The 15,310-nt window shown below is 32.6% G+C and overlaps 1 protein-coding gene across 3 annotated transcripts; it reads left to right on the plus strand.

Annotated features, from left to right (window-relative positions):
- The first annotated feature begins 4,863 nt into the window (after positions 1 to 4,863).
- Positions 4,864 to 11,405, plus strand: LOC134725488 (carboxylesterase 5A-like). Of its 3 annotated transcripts, none has more exons than XM_063589345.1 (3): positions 4,864 to 4,924; positions 8,571 to 10,071; positions 10,817 to 11,405. In XM_063589345.1, exons 2-3 carry the CDS (start codon positions 8,576 to 8,578, stop codon positions 11,058 to 11,060), a joined length of 1,740 nt encoding a protein of 579 aa, XP_063445415.1. In that variant the 5' UTR covers positions 4,864 to 4,924; positions 8,571 to 8,575; the 3' UTR covers positions 11,061 to 11,405. The 3 variants fall into 3 exon arrangements, with proteins under 3 accessions (XP_063445415.1, XP_063445417.1, XP_063445416.1); XM_063589347.1 differs by lacking the exon at positions 4,864 to 4,924 and adding an exon at positions 5,215 to 5,349; XM_063589346.1 differs by lacking the exon at positions 4,864 to 4,924 and adding an exon at positions 5,797 to 5,938.
- The last annotated feature ends 3,905 nt before the right edge of the window (positions 11,406 to 15,310 follow it).

Consider the following 15,310-nt stretch of genomic DNA (forward strand, 5'->3'; position numbering starts at 1 on the left):
ATGGTTCTTATGCGTCTTACTTTAAGTGATGGCATTTTTAATTTTAAAAGTAAGTCTTCATATGTGCTATTGTGATCCTGGTAAATGAAGCGAAGTGCTCTTTCTTGTACTTTTTCAATTTTTGTAGTGTTGGCCTCGCTGCAGAAATGCCAGGACAATGAACAGAAATTAAAGTTTGACATGATAAAGAAAGGAGTGATATATTGTTAGTTTTCCAAGTTTGTTTAAGTATTTGCCAAGTCTTTTTAAAACATTTAGTTGTCTGGATGCTTTTTTGCAGATGTTTGATATATGCGTGTTAAAATTTAGTTCAAAGTCAATGGTGATGCCTAATATAACTATAGTTTGACCTCTTTTTCACATTTTATTTTGTTACCTGCTAGATCAAATGTAATGTTTTGCCCATTGTTTTTTTGCCAATTGCCAAAGCTTAAAATTTTTCAGGGTTTGCCTTCATTTGATTGGAAGAATCGGTGTCTATATCTCTATTTGCATAAGATAATGTGTTGTCATCAGCATAATTGTATAGTGAACTGTTTGTGTTGAAGTGAAATATGTCATTAATGAAGATGTTAAACAGTATAGGACCTAGAATAGAACCTTGTGGTACTCCTTTGTATATGTTTTGCCAATTGCTCAGACTAGAGCCAACTCGAACACATTGTTTCCTGTTAGATAAGTAATTTTTAATGAGTTTTAATGAGGAAGTTAAAAGACCATATGCTTCAAGCTTAAGCAGTAGAAGATCGTGAGGGAGACAATCGAAAGCCTTAGATAGATCCATTAGAATTGAGCCAATAAACTTATTTTGATCAAGTGCCATTTTCCAGTCCTCTATTATTATTATATTCTGAGTAGAGTAGTTTGACATCCATATTTTGGTCGAAAAGCAGATAAGTATGGATGGAGTGTGTATTGAAGTATCCAACTAGCTGGTTGTAAATTGCTCGTTCAAAATATTTTGAAATTGCTGGAAGTATACTTACTGGTCTATAGTTGCCCATATCAAGTACATTGTTCTTTTTGTGCAATGTTACAACTTGTGCCTCTTTTAATTTGTCTGGAAAAGTGGCTGATTTTATAGTCTTGTTTATCAATTCAGTTATTGGTTTTGTGATAACTGGTTGTGCTAGTTATAGATCTTTAACTGATATGCCATATATTCCTGTTGCCTTTTTTATGTTTAATTTTTTAAGTTGTTTATCTACACATTCATTTGAGATGACACTAAATTCTAGTTGTTGTGTGGCAGTTTTGTTTTCGTGTATTTTTTTAACACTTGGATGGTTATTATTAGCAGGTGTGTTGTTGCCAATATCTTTAGCCACATTTATAAAAAAAAAGTCATTGAAGTGTTCTGCTTCTTTCTTTTGATCACTTATTATGGTTTCTTCATCACATAGAATGATATTTTTTGTGAAGTTTCTACCTTTTGTTTGTAATAAAACTTAAGGTTTAATTGTAGGCCAGAAATCAGAGGTTTTTGGTCCGTCTATGCAGCGTTCGTAAAAGTATGTTTTAATGAATTTTTTCTTTATTTTGTTGACTAGATTTTTCTGTTATCTATAGAGTTCCCAGTTATTACCTGATTTTTGTTTGTTATTATTGTACAGTTGTCTTTTTTTACACTGCTTTTCGTAACTCCTGGTTCATAAATGGTGCTGGTTGTTTACATTGTTTTCTTTTTTTCAAGGGAGCATGTTGGTCTAAAACATTTACCACAGCCTTTTCAAAATCTGAATATACCTGATTTATATCATCTTGATCTATTATTTTAGAAAATTCAATTTTTTCTAAGTCTGAAATAAAAATATCTTGATCTAATTTTTTAAAGCTTTTATAAGTTTTATACTCTGTGGTCTTATTTGAAATTTGACTCTTTATCTGTACACTGATCATATTGTGCACATCACTAATACCAGTATTAAATTCTTTTATATTCGTACATAAACTAGATTTATTTGTCAGTACAACATCTATCAGACTTGGATTATTCCCCTTAGTATGACATGTAGGCTCATGTACCAGATTTGTTACAGCGGATTCCACTGAGTGTGTAGGAAAAGGTAATATCTTTGGTTTGCTTGCTTGTTAGCTGAACCGTGAAGTCATTGTTAGGTTAGGTAAACTACCCTACTTTAAGAATAGACTAGTCCGACAGAAAACCAATCTATCTGTCTGTTGGACTATGCTACTTCGAAAGGAGGGTAGTATACCTGACCTAATAATGACTTCACGGTTCACCTATCAAGCAAGCTAACCAAAGATATTACCTTTGCCTTCACACTCAATGAAATCCGCTGTAAATCACAAACATCACAAGCATCTTTTAAAGTATTAATTTTCTCATTTACTAGCATATCATAATTGAGATCACCTAACATTAAAATATTATCATATTTTGTTGAAGCTTTGTCAAAGGTATCTATAAAGTCTTTGCTAAATTCTGAATTTGACATAGATGGTGGTCTATATAACCCTGTTATTAGCCATTTTCTATTAATGACAAACAGGTCTACACAAATTGATTCTACTGAGTTAAATTCTAAATTACACTTCCTGTCACATACCAGATCGGATTGAGCATATGCGACAAGTCCTCTCCCGTTTTCAATTCCATCCGCTCTCCAAAAATGATAGTCATTTACACGAAACTGAGCATCTGGAAAAGAACTGTCTATTTTAGTTTCAGCAATAAATAACTTTTCAACTAGACTAGATGATAGCAAGTCTTCAATTAAGCAATATTTATGTCTTAGGCTATTTATATTTACGTATGCACAGGTGAATTGCATTGGATGTCTCTTTTTAAGTTCTCTGAGTTGGTCAAATACATCGCTTTCACTTGGTGATTCATTCCTGGCTGATGTATCATTTTGGTAAATAGGTGATGATGAAAGTGAGGAGAAAGAATTTTCCTCATTACTATTGATCTCAATAGGAATTGTTGAAAAAGGAGTCGCTGAAGTGAAACAAGTTGCACTCTGGAATACCCAAGGATCGTCAGTATTGCCCCACATCTTATAATCTGTTGGGGTAATGTTCGCACATTTGATATGACACCAGCAGTATCATGATTCACGGTATATTGCTCGATGGTTTTTAGCAACTGGTCTATGGCATAGGCCACATGGATTCTTTACTGGACCAGGATTTAATGATATATCACCGTTTATTATCAGAATTATCATTAGTCTATGACATCTTTGTGAAATATTTATAGGTTGAAAACATAGAGGTGGTCTGCTGTATTTCATATGGTAAGACAGCATTGAATGATTGTCAACATGCAGGTAATTTGCAAGGGTTACCTCATAATTATAAAATAGCTGTTGTTTACTATTTACACAAGTTGAGGTGCCAGTTTGTGTTGGTACCTTGGACTCATATGTAAACTGATGGAATAGTTCTTGTTGTGGCTTTTCAGAGATATTCGTATTCAAATTTATTTTGCAGAAATGATGGTCGGCACTTGCTTTCGAAGATGAGAATAAAGTATTCAAGTATCTGTAAAGGCAATCAAAATTGTAAGCAGATCATTTTTAATTTTTAAGTATTAAATTGTTAGATATCGATTTTTTAAATTTTTGGTCATAATCGCGTACTAGTATTTGGCTTAACTATAATGAGCAAGTATCAACTTTACTAAATACTATTTCTAGGCATATCAATAAATACTAAAATACTATATATAGCCGATAGCCCAGCAATACTGGTGGACCCCATATTTTATTAAATATAAATATAATATATATATACACAATATACATGAAGCATAAGTATCAATCAACTAGGAATCAACTTTCATAAGGAATTCTGTAGAAAAACCAGTAAATTGTGTAAAAATATGGGCTCTGTCATCAACGATCCCGCCGGCCAGGAAAAACCAACAAAAACGAGTTACCTCGGTTCAAACTCCATTTAAACTGCAGTCAAAAGACTACATTTTAAATAAAGTGGAAAATTTTGGAAACCTGTGTTCAAACCCAAATGCTCGGAAGACCGTCTCGAGAGGTACACTTGGACTGTATATAACTGAATAAATATATACTATTTGAAATAATAATTCAATTTACTAAATAGTAAAATATAAATCCCTACTAAATACAAATTAGAATAACAATTCAATATAAAATGAAATTTATTTCACTGTTGTCCAGTCTGATGCTTGGCTAGAAGTGACCAACAAGGGAAAATATTCCCGCTCAATATCAGTATCACGTGATACATGTATGTATATACGTGTACATAAGTACCCGTATCAATAGTATTCACTAGTACCGTTATTACAATAATTTCCCACTATACTATCGAACCGTTGGAAATTATAATGATTGTGTGAAGAAAATGCTACTGGAAATATATGACCAATTGGGCAATTATTTACCTTGTTACAATGTATACAATTTCATTATATATGAAAAATACAATGCCTTGATCGAATCATTTATTTTATACTTTGTTGACTATTTATAGTTTATTTATAACTGAGGATATTTTATATATATATATAAATAACGAAATTGACCAATTATAACTTTAAGACTCATATATTATGCTCCGAAATTAGAATTATTGGATATACGAAAACAAAAGATAGTATTTTTCTCCTAGCTATAATAATTTTGTTTACTAGAAGCATTGCCCCCGTTTTGTTGATGAGAGTGCATGAGGAGTGCATTGTATGTGTAGGGACATTTGGTTTTAGATAAATGTCGATGTTTTATTTCGTTCAGTATACACAGACCTATCTATCTAGAAGCGAAATCCTTCTTTAATAAATTTATTTTTGGTGAATAATTTAACCTTTTATTCACTTTATATTGGTCAAATGGCTAACATTTATTCTGATTACACCCCCACAGAACCCCAACTATTAATATAGTATAATAGATAAGTGTGTATTGGTGTGTAAATAAAAACTGTAAGTATATATTATAGACTCCCGGCAAAAATGTTATAATGTTAGGCCTTTTAAATTGACTTTATATCCAAAAATGTGCGGTAGCTTAATTTAATAACTTAAAAGTGTTACAGTAAGATTAAGGGGTATGTGTATTGCTATTACAAAAGATACGCTTGTATTTTTAGGTTAAAAAACTAACGTGATGCACTTGGCTGAATGTAACCAAAATTTCATATCCTTTATAGGTTGAAATGATTTGAGTAACTCGGAAATATTATTTTTTTACATCAAGTAAAAAGGAGCATATGATTTTTATAAGAAAGGTATGATGGAAGGACACTATTTATACCAATAGGAATGCTTTAAACTTTTTATGTCAGCAATATATAGCCTTTCGAATTAAGAACTCCTAGTAGCAGTTTGTTATTGAAAAAACGTTGCTTGTGAGTATAAATAGTGCAGTTTAGACATAACACACAAAACGTATCACAAATAATGTAATACTTAGAAGTAACTATATATATAAAGACCTTTTCAACCGAATCTAATGGATCGCAACATCAACGTTCATTTAAACTGAATTTGTTTTCAAACCAGAGAGAAAAAAATCTTATATATAGGTCATGATAATTTTATTAAACATTTTTTTGTAGATATAAATATAATTGACAGTGTTTCAAAATGTTATGACTATAGAGACGTAATTCGCGAAACCATTTAACCAGTATACCGTTTCATATTCCATAAAAATGAATAACTAAACATGTTTGAAATCAAAACTGATACAGGATATTGTTATATACATGTACCTCCAAAATGTCATTAAAGTTTATAAAACGGATATAACAATCAATGTGTTTTAAAACTGGATTCGTGCCATTTAACAATTAGAAAATGATAGTGTTTCATCCAACAAAATGAACAAACACTTAATATATATAATATGTTAGAGATACTTGTTAAATGACAAAACCATACCGTGAGGAAGTGACATATGACACAATCGTCAAACCTGCCACTTCAAACACAAAGGTAACGATATATTATACATGACTATTATTCTTTTTAATTCTTTATATATGTACACATTTTGAAAAACGACCTGAAGCGCTAGAGTGCAAGAAGAAGCTGCATATACAATTTAAAAGGTCTCTTTACACCCGGTTACATATTTGAAAAAAAACATTGTATAAATCTTTTCTACATTGGCTAGAGGTATAGGGGGAGGGTTGAGAACTCACAAACATGTTTAACCCCGCCGCATTTTTGCGCCTGTCCCAAGTCAGGAGCCCCTGGCCTTTGTTAGTTTTGTATAATTTTAATTTCAGTTTCTTGTGTACAATTTGGAAATTAGTATGACGTTCATTATCACTGAACTAGTATATATTTGTTTAGAGGCCAGCTGGAGGACGCCTCCGGTTGCGGGGATTTCTCGCTACATTGGAGACCTGTTGGTGACCTTCTGCTGCTGTTTTTTCTATGGTCTGGTTGTTGTCTCTTTGAAACATTTCCCTATTTCCATTCTCAATTTTATAAATACTAATTTCGGCTGTTATCTGCTTTTCGATCGGGTTGTTGTTTCTTTGACATAATCCCCTTTTCCATTCTCAAATTCAAGTATTAAACTACAAATATCTATTAAGAAAGACAGACGAAAACCACAAAAATTGACACAAGAAAGATATCTAAAAACCAATTTCAACGGTTACCGATTGAAAGAGAGATAACTAGCAACTAATATACTTCACAATCTCCCATACAGACAGAGTTATCGTCCTTTCCTCCTCAGACTGAGGGGGAAAGGACGATAACTCTGTCTGTATTGGGAGATTGAATACTTCACCTATCAGCACTCATGTTCTTTTTATAAATATTTTTTTTACAGAACTGAATAAAAAACCAAAAGGACAGTCAATATTATGTTGCATGATATAATGTGAAATAACGTTTTAAATAAACACTTTTAACTAAACCTACAATGTAAAAGGGTCATGTCAAAACAAGCAATACGGGGATAGACATACAAAAATAAACATAAGTGGAACCAAAGTGATTTGCTCTCAAAATCAGACAAGAAAACATGCTTACATTTGTCGCAAAAAACATATGCTGCTCGTAACACCCAGTCATTAAAAACAATAAAAATCCTAATTGTTTTTTACATGATGCAAAGAAAAGAATAGAAAGAATGTCTTCATTTATTTTTGCAAGACCTAATGCTGTGTCCTTTATTTGCGATGCAATCCTTATATGACAGTCACTCTATTGTGTACTAAAGTATAAAAAAAATCTGTTTATCCAGACTGTAGGTTTATCACATTCACATTTTGTATGAAATAAACATTGAAATAAAAAAACTTTGACACTATTGTCGCTGTACCGTATGCTTTGAACTAAACACAAAATTTCAATGATGATCACTCTCAAAAACGCGCAAAATGTATGTATTTGTATGTATCTATCAACCAATAACTTAGATCCATCGTCTCTTTCTCTATATGTACTATTCCCTTTAACAATTTGTCAAATAAAAAAAAAATACTACAGTACTGGTAGTAGTAGTCAACATTTTTACTATTCAATTGCCGGATTTGAAAGGGAACATTTAAGGTTATTTCGATTTTCAATGCATACTATATACATGTATAAAGTGTTGCTGCTAAAACTTTCAAGATATCACAAAAATACCAAACTCCGAGGAAAATTCAAAATATCAAGAAATTCCCTAATCAAATGTCAAAATCTAAACCTCAAACAAAGCAAACAAATGGACAACAACTGTCATATTGCAGAGAACTAAAAAGATAATTTTAAATGCAAAGGCACACAATATGCAAACAATAATTAAGTAGCATTGTGTGTGAAGTCAGAAGAACGACAATCAACACTGTGTCACATCCATGAGTATACAGTGTTAAAAAGGCTTAAAAAGTATAATAACCAAAAATACAAAACTCTTAACAAAATTCCAAACGGAACGTCTATAATCAAATGGGAAATTCAAAAGCTGAAAACATCAAACGAATGGATAACAACTGTTATATTACTGAAAAATTTAACAAATTTTGAAAAGCTCAGGATTTCATAAATATTATATTCGAAAATTCAGTAAGTTTCATTAAAATCATTAAATGAGTATATGTTAAGAAGAAGAGGCTCAAACTGTATATACTTCATATAATCGTATTTTAGATTATTTGGAATTATCCTATATTGAACAATTTGCTTTCTCCATTAATATTTATAGATTAGTCGTATATTATAGGGGTGAATTAAAATCCAAATATTTGTTTAGTGCCAATCTGGTACTATAAAAAGCAAAATCACAAAAATACTGAACTCCGAGGAAAGGAAAATCCATATTCGAATGACAAAATCAAAAGCTCAAACACATCAAATGAATTGATAATACATTGTAACTGTCATATTCCTGACTGGTTATATACATGCATTATCTTATGTAGAAAAATGGTGGATTGGACCTGTTTTTATAGCTAGCTTAACCTCTCACTTGTATGCCAGTCGCTTCAAATTCAATTTTGTTGTCTTTTTCAATCATATTTGGACCTGTACACATGAATAACATCGTCATTCTAACATTATATACACCAAACACAAATATGATATAATGATTGTTTATATCTTTTTCATTTATACTTTTCAGAAGAAATGAACATGAAACTGATCTTACTGGTATTTACTGTGAATATTTCTTATTGTTTAGTAACCTGCGAACAAATCACATTAAGAACAAAACTTGGGAATATAACTGGTGTAGAAAGAAATATATCAGATAACAAACTTTTGGAATTCCGCAAAATTCCATATGCCAAAGCTCCAGTGGGTGATTTGCGATTTGAAAAACCAGTGCCTTATGGGTCGTGGACAAGCCCATTAGACGCAACCACATATAGCCCATCTTGTTATCAGGAATTACCGGAAAACGTGAAGAATGTTTTGGCAAACAAAATCGTAACTGAAGATTGTTTATTCCTCAACATTTATGTTCCCTTTACAGTTACTCCCAAGACCCCCAAATCTGTGATGGTGTGGATTCATGGAGGAGGATACTCTACTGGACAGGCGGCTCTATATGACCCTGGACGGTTTGCTACAACTGGAGATGTAATTGTTGTTACTATAAACTATCGCCTAAACGTGTTTGGATTTTTAAGTACTACCGATTTGAATGGGAACTACGGAATATGGGATCAGATATTAGCAATTCAGTGGGTTAAAAACAATATTGATTCCTTTGGTGGTAATAGCGATTCTATTACAATTTTTGGCGAGTCCGCAGGAGCATTCAGTGTTGGACTCTTATCGATCGCTCCAAGAAATGACGGATTATTTAAAAGAGCCATAATGCAAAGTGGTGTAGCCATCTCCCCCTACTCTATGGGCAAAAAAGCCAACTCTTCCCTAGTTTCGCAATTTTTAAATTGTACACATAATGATGAGAACTTAGTCAGCTGTTTGAAGAAGAAAACTTCGCCTGAACTGTATGAAGGATTGCTGAAGTCTAAATTTGCACAGCAAGCTCTTTTAGAAATCCAATTTGCTCCCGTTGTCGACGGAGAACTGTTTCTTGACAACCCACTTAAGCTTTTAAATGATGTTGATTCTCCAGCATCTCAGTTTTATAGGTCATTAGATGTCATAATAGGAACAACAAGTGGCGAGTCATCCCTTTTTGTTTTTACGCTTCAAAAACTTCAGATACTATTTCAATTCAATGTATCAGACGGAATTCCGAAACGTGTTCTTACAAACTTTCTTGCACCACAAATCGCTAATGCATACTTCAATGGCAACCCTAGAGTCATCGCTGCTATTATTAAGCAATATGGTCAATCAAATGATAGAATGAGACAAACCTTTGATATTCTTGATCTGTATACAGATTTGCTGTTTTTTGTACCGGCTGTACATTCTTTGCTGTTACATGATCCAAACAATGCAAAGAAAAGTCGCCAGTTTCAGTATGTTTTCCATGGCCTACCATCGTTTCCTTTGTTTGGACCACTCCCACCTTGGTTCAACAGGTCTGAACATGCAGCTGACACTACGTATCAATTTGGCAATAGCTTTGTGTCTCTCCCAACTCTTGACACTGACCTATCAAACAAATTCATTAAATACTGGGCAAACTTTGCAAAAACTGGGTAAGTTCTTTATGTTGAAGTTTGTATAAATTGTGCATGTTCATGTACAGATTTATGATTAAGTATATATTTATTACGCATGTACATTTACAGTACATTTAGTAATGGCTCTTTAAATTCAACATGAAATAATATTGAAAAATATGTCCATATCAATTATCATCCTATATAAATATGCTATGGGATAATTTCCAACGGGAAAACTCTTCACAAGAGACCAAATGACAAAGAAATTAACATGCAACAAAATGTCACTATACGACCTTCAACAATGATCAAAGCACAAAATATCACATAGTTAAGTTTGCATATGTTGTCTACTTTATTTTATACAGAACAAGTTTTTTTTTATTATATCATATTTTGATATCAAATGTATATGAGGAATTGTATATTGTATTTAGATATTACCAACATGTCTGTCACTCGTTAAAACAACATACCAATAGTGTTAATACTAGTCATCATTCCACTTAAATTTGTAAGAAATTTGGAAATACAGTCCAAAAGCTTTAGCTATTGGCAAGGTGTTTAAAATCAGACTCAGAAGAGATAAAAGAAGGAACAAAAACTTAGAGACTGACAGTATTTGACAAAACCCCAAAAACCTCGAAATCTGTAATCATTTTTCCACTTATATTTCATGAATAAATATATACAAACAAGAATAATCATTACAAGCAGGTAACAAAAACATGTTGTGCCCTTAATCGGTTGAAGTTTTGATTATTCTTTTTTATTTCAGAGATGTAAATGACGCAGACCTGCCAATGTGGAAAGAGCATGATGCCGTTCAAGCACATTACATTAATTTAGATGTCAATATTACTACAGGTCAGCATTTGTTCCAGGATCGTGTTCAATTTTGGTTAAATGATATCCAGCAATTTCAGAACCCAACATCGAGTGGAACGTGTCTAAGGCAAATTACCATTGGATGGCTTATATTTGTTTCATTCATGTTTAGTCCTGTATTTTTCTACCATTAATAATAAGAAGTTATGATTAGTTTGGCATTTATTATTCACTGAAGCATCATGTTTTATTTACCTTACGTTACAATAATAGCATAGAGTTTTATGTTATAAGGACCGGTAGTTCGATCAAACTCTTCAAAATAATGTAGTGATTGGTACATATTTGAACTTACACAAAGACAGCAAGTACAAGCGAATTACTCGGTGTTCCCAACAAGAAGGAGTTACCACGACAAAGACGACTAGGAAGATGAAGAAATCTTAACGATGCATTGCGCATTCATTTACCTCCCTTTAGTTGAATATATTGTATGTTTAATCAAATTTATATTACTATATAAATATATCAAATAAATACAGGTTCGTTTTGTTGCGATGTTCGTTGGAAAACTTGATTGTTTTTCATATCTACTGACGAAAACAGAAAAAATCTTAGTTTAGTTTAAACATATTTATTTATAGTGGATTGGGAAAGAAGTTTTGCAACTTATATTAATCTCTTTCCACTTTGCGGGTGCGAGTGCTGCCTTGTAGCGGCATTAGCCTACTCTTTTTCGAAATCTACAAGGGTGTCTTTACCGTGCAAGAGATATGGCTCTCTCTTTACACGGGTCAGCTATTTATCGTCCCCTTCCGACGAACTATCATCGTTTCCTCAAGACCACACTCGCAAATGGTGTCAAGGCAGAGCCAAAAATTGAGTTTCTGAAATTTTCATCCCGAAATTTTCATTAAGAAAAATCTTAAATCAATTCGAATCAACCGGTCGACGAATATGTTTGGAAATAATTCTTATCTATGCTTTCCCCCAGAAAATTCTAATCATTTTGGTTATTCCGGTTATAGCTCTTCAATTGTTACGGTTAATATACAACTTTGCCTTTGAAATATTATGCTTTGAACGTTACTTTGAGTATGAGTTTAATCCAGAATGAAAAGTGCTACAGACGTATGTTATTTATAACGAGTTGCTTCATTTTTTTTACTAATTAAAATTACTTCAATTTCAATATTTTAATTTCTCCCCGGTTCTGATATGTTGGGCATCAAGGTGTGATTTACGCAATGCAGCCTTCTGTTACCTCTACCTCGTCTTCCTGTTTCAAATTATCTTCCCTTCTTTATGACATTTTGTACAAATCCAAGTATTTTCCTCAACGTCAGTAATTTCGAAAGACGGTATTATGTTTTTTACATTGTTTATCTGTCTAACAAAGTTCAAGTTAACAAGTGTTACCTCAAATTCCATTGGTAGAGGATACATCTGTGTGAAAAAAGGCACACAACAAACACACATAATATATGCTAGTACTTCGAGGCGGTAAAACATATTCTTTTTTTTTATATTTATTTCCACTAAAGTGACCTCGGGTTTTATCTACTACAACTGTAAAATTTCGAAAGGACTGAAAATATTGATCCAATTTAATGACCGATAAATATGGACAACTAATCATGAAATAAAGAAAACACCTATATATCAAGCATTTAAGTTTGAGAATCAATATATGATACTCTAGATTAAGGACCAAAGATTTCAAGAGACATTGGAATCACTACACACATTCTCAGATCTGAATTGGCAATGGCTTGTTTTTTGTTAGATGAAAATCGAGTGACATTACAGATTTCTGCTATCAATAACCAGAGTTACACGAAGAAATTGTAACAGAAGCCTGCAGTTAAGTGTTTGAAAATAACTCTTTGCGCTAACAAACAAAATAAGTCGACAGTAGCCGTTTACCGCTGTTCAAATCTCCACAGTCTTAGCGTCTCCTGATGTGCATGCGTCACCCTCCATTCGTATTCACACTCAGTAAAATTTTACAATCGGGAATAAGACACAATCGGTTACATTACATATCTAACGACTTTACAGGTATTAAAGACATATGGGGCAATATGCGTAAAAGATTCAACATAGGCGGTTATGTTAACGTTTTCTTCTGTTGCTCAGGCCATATCGTAAACTTGGATATGTATGATAGCTCATTTTGAAGCTGAGACAATTGCACATATGTGTGCGAAATCGGGTGGCAAGTGTGATTCGGTTTCCCGTCAAGTGCCCAACCTCGAAAGATAGTAAAAAATGTCATTCTCCACAGGGAATAATCCCAAAATTCTGACCATATAAATCATAAAAAAATATGTCCTTTTTAATTTTTTGTTCAGGTTTATTTTTGTATACTTTTTTTCACATCACATCAGATCTAGAAAACACACGTTCTAGTTCATTTATGTCAATTTTTATAATCACAGCTCCCACATATGTATGGCGGACTATTTTTTTAATGACAGTCAAAAATCTGTGTTCCTCATCTCAAGGTCCTTTAGGGATATTGTCCCATATGACTGTGCATACATCACTTGTGAGTTGACAAATATTATCAGTTAACCAATTCGTGATGGTGACCGTAAAACTTATGAAGTGTTGATTTCAGTCGTTTTTCCTTATTTCTCTGTAGTAGCAGGGTTTTTGATAAGGAATGTCACCAGTAATGAAGTCTTTTAAACGGTACTGAGATATGCAAATGTCATACGATGAGAATATGTAACTATTAATGGAAAGTTGAAATCATCATGTTTGTCATAGGCTCTACTTTGAAGTTGTCCATCTGTTTCAATATCGAGGAAAACTATCAAAATTTGAAGCAGGTAGTTTTCTTAATTAAAAGAATACAGAATATATAAAATACGAGAAAACGGATATCACAGCAAAACTGTCCTCCCCTTTTCTGTTTTGTTTCTTTAATGAATCCACATGAACTAGTGGGAAAATGTCATGGAAACAACGAAATGAATTTTTTAGCCCAACAGGCAAGGAGTATGAAGATAAACCGAAAGCGTTGAAAAAAATCTTCAATATGAAAACTACTGATATCAGAGAACTATATAATGCTCATCACGTTGTAATTTTTGCCAAATTTGAGAAAATGAAATACTAACAAAAACCAAAATGAAAGTGATGATATTTTTTTTAATGATGGCAATCAATAACATGTGAAACAATCAATAAATCAATACATATTTAAACAATTCACAATCACAAATTATTCTAAAACAGGACTTACATTTTCTTATTATTCATATTCGATATTTCTCTATATTAAAATACACTGGGGTACAGCTGATGACTGTAATTCGATTCACGGTCATCCCAAGATGGCGGATAAAAAATTAGATCACCAGCTTTACCCAGTGAAAATAAGCCTCGTTTGGGATCAATACTATCATCGGTACCAATGTTAGCATAATTGACCTGAGATGAATCTATCTATTTTATAAGGTATTTTCATACATGTCCAAGACCAAACAAGATGTCGATATCGAATCGCACCATGACAAAACATACTATCAATATCGACAATTTCGGTATGATATTGACGAATGAACATACTGTCGACATCGTCGATATCGACAATAACAACACGATATCGAATCGATTTCGAACATTTCTGACTGAAAATGTTTATGAACAAACAAGACGTCGATATCGTCGATATCGACAATAGCGATACGATATCGATTCGATATCGACATAGAAAATTTTAAATCTCTCCCCGATGATATATGGTATATGGATATACATTAAAGGAGAAAAAAACATAATCTTAAAAGAAGTGTTGACAACCAAAGACTATCTTAAAAGAAGGGCAAACAGAGGACAAAAGACAAACCCGGTAACAAATAAGACATACAAGGACAAACAACAACATTTGACATTAAAACTAAAAACGAATGAAAAACGCAGACCCCGAAATACTTGGGCGACCATACCATAAATTCTTAATGCGTTAACATCTATGTATGGATGAATGTCAAGTTAAGATATTTTACATGATCTCTTAAATGCATCGCTAACATAGACAAAAATCGTATGTAAACTGGATTTAAAAAGAAAATTTACGGATCAACTCCAACCGGAGGAAAAAAAAGTATAAACGCACATAGTCCCCCCTTCTAATGATACAATCAATAATCAAATTACCCTCATACGTTGTCAAATAAAGATCTTCATAGTGTTAAATATCTTATACAATGTAGTTTTGTTACTTAATAATCAACATAGAAATTTACATAAAACAACATCATAGACAAAATGTCTATTGTGTCAAATGGTCAATTTATTTTAAAATATTTCAAACTTTGCTCGTGTAGCGTTTTCTTATCATATTATCTTCATTGTATATATCACATATTGAATCGACAACCAAGACAGAGGTTTCAGGCCGTTGTTCAAGCTATGGAATGTTTGTCGATAT

The sequence above is a fragment of the Mytilus trossulus genome, chromosome 7 (assembly GCF_036588685.1).
Source record: "Mytilus trossulus isolate FHL-02 chromosome 7, PNRI_Mtr1.1.1.hap1, whole genome shotgun sequence".
Classification (NCBI taxonomy): domain Eukaryota; kingdom Metazoa; phylum Mollusca; class Bivalvia; order Mytilida; family Mytilidae; genus Mytilus; species Mytilus trossulus.

What these genes read in the sequence shown, in the direction of transcription:
- LOC134725488 (XM_063589345.1), top strand. Translation starts at nt 8,576, where the DNA reads ATGAACATGAAACTGATCTTACTGGTATTTACTGTGAATATTTCTTAT. An exon ending in GCAAACTTTGCAAAAACTGG is followed by an intron (nt 10,072 to 10,816) that starts GTAAGTTCTTTA and finishes TTTTTATTTCAG; the next exon opens with AGATGTAAATGACGCAGACC.